The following is a 10,626-nucleotide window of genomic DNA, read 5'->3' as shown; positions in this document are numbered from 1 at the left end:
ACGATCACGAACATGGGCAGCTGTGATCACGGGATTGGAATAAAACCATCAGATAGTGCACAAAAGAGCATACAGTAGGCGACTAGGCAAACTGAAAAGAAGTGCACTAATATATAACCCTCGCTATAATGTAAAATTTACGGCAATAAGAGTTTTTAACCGGCACTAACCAAAGCTAAACTAAAAGTAACTGGCAGCTGTGAGCACTCCATCACGAGACAATTATCTGGACGGACGAGGATGATCCATGTGTGAGTCGCTCCCTCACCCGATGCCTTCTGGCTTCATCCTCCTCGAATCTTCTCGGCGTCTCAGGGTCGATAGCGCTGCAGTTCTTGCAAGGGTGACCACGCAGCTTGATTTTTTTTAACCCCACAGCTAGTTCCATGATAATCCTTATATAGTTTGTCACCTGGTCTTCCTCCTCGAACCCCATCACCACCAGCAACTTCAAATTCAGGTGTTTCATATCCTTGGGTGGTTCCCACACCACGTTGGCCTTCAGGGCATTCTCCTCAGGACTTTGCCCGAAACAAGAATGTCGAATCCGATTTAACTTCATGCGTGGACACAGAAAGAAAAAACCATGTGTTACCAACCCATGCAGGACAATGTACCAAAATAGCGATCAGATTTATCTTTTCCATTGAAAATTTTGCATATTCAGTATTCGAAGTTTGAGATTGAGTCTTTGGAATAATTCGCATCCTACATACAGTAATTCGCATTGAAATTTTTGCGTGAACTAAACTTGCTGTATATATGTTGTTAATGCTGAATAACCGGACACATCGCATACTACTAGAATGTGCTGTATCCAGGTTAAGATGTGGATGAAACTACAAGATGGTAAAATCACAGACTTACTGCAAAGTTTTTCAGGGCAGGTGCAGCGTCTAGGATAAACAGGGTCCACTTCAGATCACACTCAGGAAAGATAAACCAAAGTGCCACCCTCGTCAGGTTGCTGAATATGCCACTGAGCTGCTTGGGATGTTCTGGCTTGACCCAAATCTGCACGCGCGGGGCAAGAAGAACACAGATTAGATTGGTAGATAAGATGAACATATCATAAGTAGTTCCAGTAAAAGTTCATGTGCGTGAGCGCAGATATTAAGTTACCTTTCGGCAGTTAAATTCTAGATACAGTTCCGACAGTTTGCAGGCATTCATTGAGAAGCACTCGCTCAGCGCGAATGGAGCCTTCCACCCCTTGACATGAGAACATAGTTCCACCTTGCGAAGCTCAGGTACGTAGCCCAAGAGCAGCGGGGTTTTCTTGGAGTACGCCGTATAGAAGCACTCCAGTTGCGTGAGCTTGGGGACAGAGACGAGGTCGATCCGCTTGCACCTAAAGTGGAAGAACTGGAGCTTCTCAATTACGGAGTTTGGTACGTCGATCTTGAGCACAGAGTCCTTAACCAATCTGCAGGATGTCAAGTATAGGACCTTGAGTTTGTCGCAAGCACGGACGAGCCTTTGCAAGTCAAAGGCCCTGAACTTGAGGCTCTTGAGGAACAGGCCTGTGAGCCACCGGAAGGCGATGGGGCAGGCGCGGAAGAAGGACATGAACTGCTGCCCAAACTTGGTAACCCCGGAGGAATGCCGAAGGTCAGAGGAAGGCGGAACTACGTCGAACACCAAGTGTTCGGTCTGACCACGACTCACGGTGACCTCGACGGCGGCGCCGATAGACCTCAGGTGAGGGGCCGACACGTAGAAGTTGAGGCGGAGGACCTTGACGGCGCGCGTGCTCCTGCAGTCGCACTTGGAGTCGGCGAGAGGAGGCACGGACAGCAACCCCTGCGTCGCACCGGTGAACGCGTCCATGATCTCGTGCGGCGTGGTGCCATGGAAGTTTCGGCGGCTGAGGATAAGGCGTGAGAGCTGGTGGGGGAGGTGCCGCCACCGCGTGGAGACAGCGCCGGCGCGGACCGCGTCACGCAGGAGGAGGCGTTCAAGGATTCCGAGGAGGAGCTCGTCCGGGAGCGCGCTGATTCGATCTCTGGCTTGGCCGGTTTTGAACGGCCGCGACTCCATGATTGTAGCCACGATTGATCTTTATCGATCCAACACGGTGGCCGGCATTGGTACAGGAGAAGAGGCCGATCGATCTGGGATTTATTTTCTCAGCGATGATTATGGAATATTTTTTTCCATTAGTTATGCGAGATTTAGGGTACGTCTTGGTCAACGCTTGTGGCCATTTCGATTGTTTTTGGGTAGTGCTCGCAAACCTCATGAGGGTATTTTTCCTCCTATCCTCGGATTCTCCAGTACACAACGCAACACTTCAATTTCTGCCAAAATCTTGGATTTGCTTTTTTGCATCAGAAAAAAAATCCCCGCTTTTGATTCATTGAAGCAAAAAAAAAATGGTTTGCTAGAAGTTAAACAGAAAAGGACCAGTCGAACACAGACCTCATCGAAGACCTGGTAGGAAACAATTGTGCTATTAAAGCTAAACCGATCTCGCTCGGGGCCTCGCTCGAGACCTTACGGGAAAAGTCTGTAATAAAGTAGCAAAATAGCAAAACATTCGCAACAAAAAGTTGCTATTCTAGCATCGTCAGCTACTCGGTGGCGCACCATCGGCAGCATCTCAACTCCGACTAGAAGCACCATCACTTGATTCTTGCACCACCACCACTGATTGTTTGCAACACCGCCACTAACCCTTTGACGCACCGTCGCTAGCCTTTTGCAGCTTGTAGCACCATAGTTAACCGTTTACACTACCGCCAGTGATAGTTGGCATCTCCCTGCTACATGCATTTTGCATCATCATTATTGCTACATATAGGATTAGTTTCCATTGTTATTCACCTTCATACATTGCTATTTTCGCATTTTTAGATGATTTCCGAGACTTTCCTACATAGTCTCCTTCATATGTATTTAATTTCTGGGAGGCAGAAAACCTCCTTTTTCATTTTTTTCAGGACTTTCTGAATTGCTAAAAATCAAGGGAAAAATACCAGATCAGTTTTTCATCTGAAGAAAGGTCGTGAGAGAAAGAACCACGCGAGGGGGGGGGGCATGAGGTGCCAACGACACCAGGTGGCGCGCCACCCTGGCTCGTTCGCCCCTCGAGCGTTGCCTCGGCCCCCCTTTATACCAGAAGCTCCGTTTCGCCTAAAAACCTAAGCCATATTTTCCCGAGATTTATTGAGGCGGCGGCAGAGGCGAAAGTCCTCTCCTACTCCAGGAGAGGGTAGATCCTGCTGCATCGGTGCCTTCGGTGAAGGGGAATTCGACGCCATCGACATCCCCACTCCTCCTTGGCTTGGGAGGAGGCATCTCCATCAACATCTCCATCAGCACCATCATCACCACCATCTCCATTTACGAGATCAACGTCATACCCCTCATAGTTTGTGTTGAATTGAACCCCAGATATTGTTTTTAGTGCTATTGCATGCTCGTGATTAGTACTTTGTCATTATTTGGTGGGGAGATTATATATTCAGATTGTGTGGTAATCATTATGCCTCTAGTCCATATCATATCTGACACTAGTGAGTAGTTCCCCACATTCCTGAGGGCATATAATGATCTGGCTATGATTCATATGATGTGCAATGAGTATTTGGTCAAGTTTTCTATCTTTTATGTTGTTCTATGATGGTTTTAGGCGAACGTCTATTGTATATTACTTCACCTATATGGGCTCATATGGCTGCACTTTGATGTAATGCATTGGTGTTGGAGGGGTCGAAATGACAAAACCATCTTCCAACACTATGAATTGCATTAGAGGGGTTTATGTCGGGGACCCCAAATCTTATGGCTAGTGGGATATTTATGTCTTAATGATTCCTATACTTGCTCATGAAAATGGCTCTAGGACCAATAATAAGGAGTGTATTTGTACATATCTATGGTTGCACCTAACTAAGGCTCCGCCCCTAATTGAATAAAGCTTGACAAGATATTTACCATGTTGTTTAGAACTCAAATGCTAGTGAATCCATGCCGCCCTCAGGAACTTTAGTCTCATATAAGCACACACACTTGAGCTTGTCCTCGAGATTGGACTTTTCTCTCATCGAGAGGATTTACTTATTTGCTATGTACTTTCTGCACTTTGTTTTCATCGCGAACTATATACCTAAAAACACCAAAACTATTAGTACTTTACTATTAGTGCTTTCTTGTCGTTTCTGCTAACCAATACCTTCAGCTCCTCGTGGGTTCAAATCATTTATTATTGAAAACTAATAAAATTGATCTCCTGCACTTGGGAGCCATCAAGACACTTTTTCGGCGCCTTTGCCGGGGAGTGTAGCGCTATTGCTAAGTGAATGGTAAGAAAGCTTTTACTGTTTTAATTATTTGCTATTTGTCTCATCATGGGTATTTCTAGCCGTGATGAGGTTGGTTTGATTTTATACAATTATGCTTACATTCAATCTTTTAAAGAAAATGAAGAGAAACCACCTGAGCTTAAGGTGGCGTTTCAAATTCCTGTTGCTATTGCCAAACAAGCTATAAAACTAACCTTCACAGGTGATAAGAGTAAAACTACTATGGGACATCTTCATGCTATTTAAGATATATGCTCTTTATTCAAATTGGCTAATGTTCCTCATGATCATGTGAAGAGGAAGTTATTATATCTATCTCTTTCTGCTAATGCTCGTGATACGTCCAATTTGCATCACTATTTTATATCATAATTTGCTGTTATTCATTGATATATTTCATATTTGGAGATAATACTTAAGTTATTTCATCTATTTTGCATGTTTCATGATTATTGGAGGATCGCGCACCGGAGCCAGGATTCTGCTGGAAAAAGCACTGTCAGAATGCAATATTTCGGAAGATCAACAGTTGACGAAAATTATATGGGAAATCCTATTTTTCTAGATGACGAAGGGAGCCAGAAGGGGGAGCCGAGGAGGGCCGCCATGGGCCCCCCTCACAGGCCGGCGCGGGCCCTGCCATGGCCGCGCCGCCCTGTGAGGAGGGGGCCCACAGCCCCCTCTCGCCTCCTTTTCTTCGTGTACTCCTTCGTCCCGAAAACCTAAGCTCCGAGGGGTACGTCGCGAAGAGCCACAGCCGCCTCTGCGGGGCGGAGAACACCAGAGAGAAAAGAGCTCTCCGGCAGGCTGAGATCTGCGGGGGAAATTCCCTCCCGGAGGGGGAAATCGACGCCATCGTCACCGTCATCGAGCTGGACATCATCTCCATCACCATCATCATCATCATCTTCATCATCATCACCGCCATCTCCACCGCTGCACCTCGTCACCGCTGTAACAATTTGGGTTTGATCTTGATTGTTTCATAGGGGAAACTCTCCCGGTGTTGATTTCTACTTGTTATTGATGCTATTGAGTGAAACCGTTGAACCAAGGTTTATGTTCAGATTGTTATTCATCATCATATCACCTCTGATCATGTTCCATATGATGTCTCGTGAGTAGTTCGTTTAGTTCTTGAGGACATGGGTGAAGTCTAAATGTTAGTAGTGAAGTATGGTTGGGAAATGCACTTTGGCTCATAGGAGCATATGCTCCCATTATGTGAATCCACATTTCAAAGTGTCAAAAAATTCTAAACTAAATTTTTACATGTACATCTAAACATTTTATGTTGGTACACAAGTTTTCAAAAAAAACTAAAAACAATTGTGGCTCCTGTAAAAAAGACAAGTTTTGATGCTATAACACGACTACGTACAGGATATTTTTTTGTCTTTTTTGTACACGCCATATAAAATGTTGTTTTTCCACGAAAATTTGTGCACTAACATAGAATGTCACGATGTACACCAACAAATTTATATCAGAATTTTTTAATATTTTTAAAATTGTTTTTTAATTATTTTATATAATGAGAGCATTTGCTCCCATGAGCCAAATTGCCACCTCCGGTATGGTTGAGTAATATTCAATGTTATGATATTTAAGTTGTGGTGTTATTCTTCTAGTGGTGTCGTGTGAACGTCGACTACACGACACTTCACTTTTATGGGCCTAGGGGAATGCATCTTGTACTCGTTTGCCAATTGCGGGGTTGCCGGAGTGACAGAAACCTGAGCCCCCGTTGGTATATCGATGCAGGAGGGATAGCAGGATCTCAAAGTTTAAGGGTGTGGTTAGATTTATCTTAATTACTTTCTTGTAGTTGCGGATGCTTGCAAGGGGTATAATCACAAGTATGTATTAGTCCTAGGAAGGGCGGTACATTAGCATAGGTTCACCCACACAACACTTATCAAAACAATGAAGATTAATTAGCCGTATGTAGCGAAAGCACTAGACTAAAATCCCGTGTGTCCTCGAAAACGTTTGGTCATTATAAGTAAACAAACCGGCTTGTCCTTTGTGCTAAAAAGGATTGGGTCACTCGTGATACGTCCAAAACGTATCTACTTTCCCGAACACTTTTGCTATTGTTTGGCCTCTAATTTGTGTATTTTGGATGCAACTAACACGGACTAACGTTGTTTTCAGCAGAACTGCTCTGGTGTCTCGTTTTTGTGCAGAAATCCAACTTTCGGGAAAAACCTCGGAATTTATGCAGAAGGCCCTATTTTCCCAGGAAACTAACGGAGCCAGAAGGGCAATTGAAGTGGAGGCCCGAGGGCCCCACACCATAGGGCGGCGCGGCCCAGGGGGGGCCCGCGCGGCCCTGTGGTGTGGCCCCTCGGCCGGCCTCCGACGCCCCCTTCGGACTACTTATTCGCCTCGACCTAAAAACGCCCGGAGAGAAGTCGAAGTCGCCGAAACCCTCCGAACGCCGCCACATCGCGAAACTCCGTCGCGGGAGTCGAAGTCTCCGTTCTGGCACTCCGCCGGGACGGGGAATTGGAGGAGATCATCACCGCCATCACCGCCAACGCCTCTCCATCAACCAGCAATGTTTCCCCCATCCATGTGTGAGTAATTCCCCCGCTGTAGGCTGAAGGGGATGGTAGGGATTGGATGAGATTGGTCATGTAATAGCATAAGATTGTTAGGGCATAGTGCCTAGTGTCCGTAGATGGTACTTTTATGATATTGTTGCAACTTGTTATGCTTAATGCTTGTCACTAGGGCCCGAGTGCCATGATCTCAGATCTGAACATGTTATTGATTCATGAAGATATTCGTTGTTTATGATCTTACCTGCAAGTTGTATACACATGTCGCTGTCCGGAACCAATGGCCCCGAAGTGACGAAATCGGGACAACCGGAGGGAATGGCAGTGATGTGAGGATCACATGTGTTCACGGAGTGTTAATGCTTTGCTCCGGTACTCTATTAAAAGGAGTACCTTAATATCCAAGTAGTTTCCCTTGAGGCCCGGCTGCCACCGGCTGGTAGGACAAAAGATGTTGTGCAAGTTTCTCATTGCGAGCACGTACGACTATAATTGGAACACATGCCTATTGATTGATTAGTACTTGGATACCATTTTATTATTATCTGCAAATGCCCTGCTATGATTGTTACATGAGTTTCTCTCATCCATGCAACGCCCGTTATCCGTCCCCGTGCCTACAGTATTTTAATCCTGCTGTTTACTATAATCACTACTGCTGTCTTTGTTACTCTGCTGCTGTTATTTCACTATCGCTATTGCTATAAAACTGTTACTATCGATAAACTCTTGCGAGCAAGTCTGTTTCCAGGTGCAACTGAATTGACAACTCCGTTGTTAAGGCTTTCAAGTATTCTTTGTCCCCCCTTGTGTCGAATCAATAAATTGGGTAATACTTCCCTCGAAGACTGTTGCGATCCCCTATACTTGTGGGTCATCAAGACTATTTTCTGGCGCCGTTGCCGGGGAGCATAGCTTTATTTGGAAGTTCACTTGGATTAATATTGTTCGCTGCAAATTCTCCATCATGGGTAAACCTCGCGATACTAAGATCGCCATATTACCATCCACTACAAGAAAAGGTACAATTCCGAGTACCTCCGCTACACTTGATTCACCATCTGTGATTGATAAACTTGTTTCACCGCCACATGCTTCGCATGCGGGTACATCTGCTGAATCTGAACACTCTCATAATATTGATAATGTTTCTGCTGTGCTTGATGATAGTGGTTCATTGGGATCTTTTTTAGATGCTTCCATTGCTAGGTCTAGACAAACTGAAAATGCTGAAATTCCTGATGCTACTACACCTGTTAGTTCACCTGAACTTGAATACTCTAGTGATGATCTTGATGAAGATTATGTGGAACTTGATGATGATTTTATTGAAAAATGCAATGCTACTACTGATGCAAGAAAAATTAAAAAGTTGCTTGCAGAACATACTGTTAGATATAAACTTTCTCCTGATCCTAAATTTGCCACATCTCCTATAAACATTAGGGATAAAGATTATGATTTTTCTCTTGATCTATCTCATATAGCTATTGTTGAGAAAACACCTTTTTGTGGTACTGAAAAAGAAAGTGCTGTTGAACACATGACTGAGTTATCTACTTTGAGTAGCTTGTTTTCTGATGATGTTAAGAAGCGTACTTACTTTGTTGCTAAAATCTTTCCATTCTCATTAAAGGATGACGCTAAAACTTGGTATAATAGTTTGCCACCTGGTTCTTGATGGCGTGTATTTCACACGTTCGTTGGGCAACCCCAAGAGGAAGGTATGATGCGCACAGCAGCAAGTTTTCCCTCAGAAAGAAACCAAGGTTTATCGAACCAGGAGGAGCCAAGAAGCACGTTGAAGGTTGATGGCGGCGGGATGTAGTGCGGCGCAACACCGGAGATTCCGGCGCCAACGTGGAACCTGCACAACACAACCAAAGTACTTTGCCCCAACGAAACAGTGAGGTTGTTAATCTCACCGGCTTGCTGTAACAAAGGATTAACCGTATTGTGTGGAAGATGATTGTTTGCAGAGAAAACAGTAAAAACAAGTATTGCAGTAGATTGTATTTCAGTAAAGAGAATTGGACCGGGGTCCACAGTTCACTAGAGGTGTCTCTCCCATAAGACGAACAGCATGTTGGGTGAACAAATTACAGTTGGGCAATTGACAAATAAAGAGAGCATGACCATGCACATACATATCATGATGAGTATAGTGAGATTTAATTGGGCATTACGACAAAGTACATAGACCGCCATCCAATCGCATCTATGCCTAAAAAGTCCACCTTCGGAGTTATCATCCGAACCCCCTCCGAGTATTAAGTTGCAAAGCAACGAGACAATTGCATTAAGTATGGTGCGTAATGTAATCAACAACTACATCCTTAGACATAGCATCAATGTTTTATCCCTAGTGGCAACGAGCACAACACAACCTTAGAACTTTCTCGTCATCGTCCCGGTGTCAATGCGGGCATGAACCCACTATCGAGCATAAGTACTCCCTCTTGGAGTTAAAAGTAAAAACTTGGCCAGAGCCTCTACTAGAAACGGAGAGCATGCAAGATCATAAACAACACATAAGCATAACTTTGATAATCAACATAACAAGTATTCTCTATTCATCGGATCCCAACAAACGCAACATATAGAATTACGGATAGATGATCTTGATCATGATAGGCAGCTCACAAGATCCGACAATGATAGCACAATGGGGAGAAGACAACCATCTAGCTACTGCTATGGACCCATAGTCCAGGGGTAGACTACTCACTCATCACTCCGGAGGCGACCATGGCGGTGTAGAGTCCTCCGGGAGATGATTCCCCTCTCCGGCAGGGTGCCGGAGGCGATCTCCAGGATCCCCCGAGATGGGATCGGCGGCGACGGCGTCTCGGTAATGTTTTCCGTATCGTGGCTCTCGGTACTGGGGGTTTCGTCACGGAGGCTTTAAGTAGGCGGAAGGGCAAGTCGAGAGGCGGCACGGGGGGCCCAAACCACAGGTCGGCGCGGCCAGGGGTGGGGCCGCGCCGCCCTAGGGTTTGGCCACCCCGTGGCCCCTCTTCGTCTCGTCTTCGGACTTCTGGAAGCTTCGTGAGAAAATAGGCCTCTGGGCTTTTATTTCGTCCAATTCCGAGAATATTTCTTTACTAGGATTTCTGAAACCAAAAACAGCGAGAAAACAGAGAATCGGCACTTCGGCATCTTGTTAATAGGTTAGTTCCAGAAAATGCACGAATATGACATAAAGTGTGCATAAAACATGTAGATAACATCAATAATGTGGCATGGAACACAAGAAATTATCGATACGTTGGAGACGTATCAGCATCCCTAAGCTTAGTTCTGCTCGTCCCGAGCAGGTAAAACGATAACAAAGATAATTTCTGGAGTGACATGCCATCATAAACTTGATCATACTATTTGTAAAGCATATGTAGAGAATGCAGCGATCAAAACAATGGTGATGACATGAGTAAACAAGTGAATCATAAAGCAAAGACTTTTCATGAATAGCACTTCAAGACAAGCATCAATAAGTCTTGCATAAGAGTTAACTCATAAAGCAATAATTCAAAGTAAAGGTATTGAAGCAACACAAAAGAAGATTAAGTTTCAGCGGTTGCTTTCAACTTGTAACATATATATCTCATGGATATTGTCAACATAGAGTAATATAATAAGTGCAATAAGCAAGTATGTAGAAATCAATGCACAGTTCACACAAGTGTTTGCTTCTTGAGGTGGAGAGAAATAGGTGAACTGACTCAACATTGAAAGTAAAAGAATGGTCCTCA

General features: G+C 44.6%; 1 protein-coding gene across 1 annotated transcript; it reads right to left on the bottom strand.

Moving 5' to 3' along the window:
* Positions 1-211: 211 nt before the first annotated feature.
* Positions 212-2,040, bottom strand: LOC124697854. The gene is made up of 3 exons (XM_047230385.1): positions 1,123-2,040; positions 868-1,014; positions 212-556 (listed from the first exon to the last, which is right to left on the bottom strand). Exons 1-3 carry the CDS (start codon positions 2,038-2,040, stop codon positions 212-214), a joined length of 1,410 nt encoding a protein of 469 aa, XP_047086341.1.
* Positions 2,041-10,626: the final 8,586 nt, after the last annotated feature.

This window comes from Lolium rigidum, chromosome 3 (assembly GCF_022539505.1).
Source record: "Lolium rigidum isolate FL_2022 chromosome 3, APGP_CSIRO_Lrig_0.1, whole genome shotgun sequence".
NCBI classification, from domain to species: Eukaryota; Viridiplantae; Streptophyta; class Magnoliopsida; order Poales; family Poaceae; genus Lolium; species Lolium rigidum.
This window is presented reverse-complemented; position numbering and strand designations above follow the sequence as displayed.

Excerpts from the sequence above, each read along its gene's own strand:
- LOC124697854 (XM_047230385.1), bottom strand. The coding sequence starts at position 2,040 with ATGGAGTCGCGGCCGTTCAAAACCGGCCAAGCCAGAGATCGAATCAGC. Across the intron at positions 1,015-1,122 it reads TAGAATTTAACTGCCGAAAG|ATTTGGGTCAAGCCAGAACA; the intron begins GTAACTTAATAT and ends CCGCGCGTGCAG. Across the intron at positions 557-867 it reads CTGCCCTGAAAAACTTTGCA|TTAAATCGGATTCGACATTC; the intron begins GTAAGTCTGTGA and ends CCACGCATGAAG.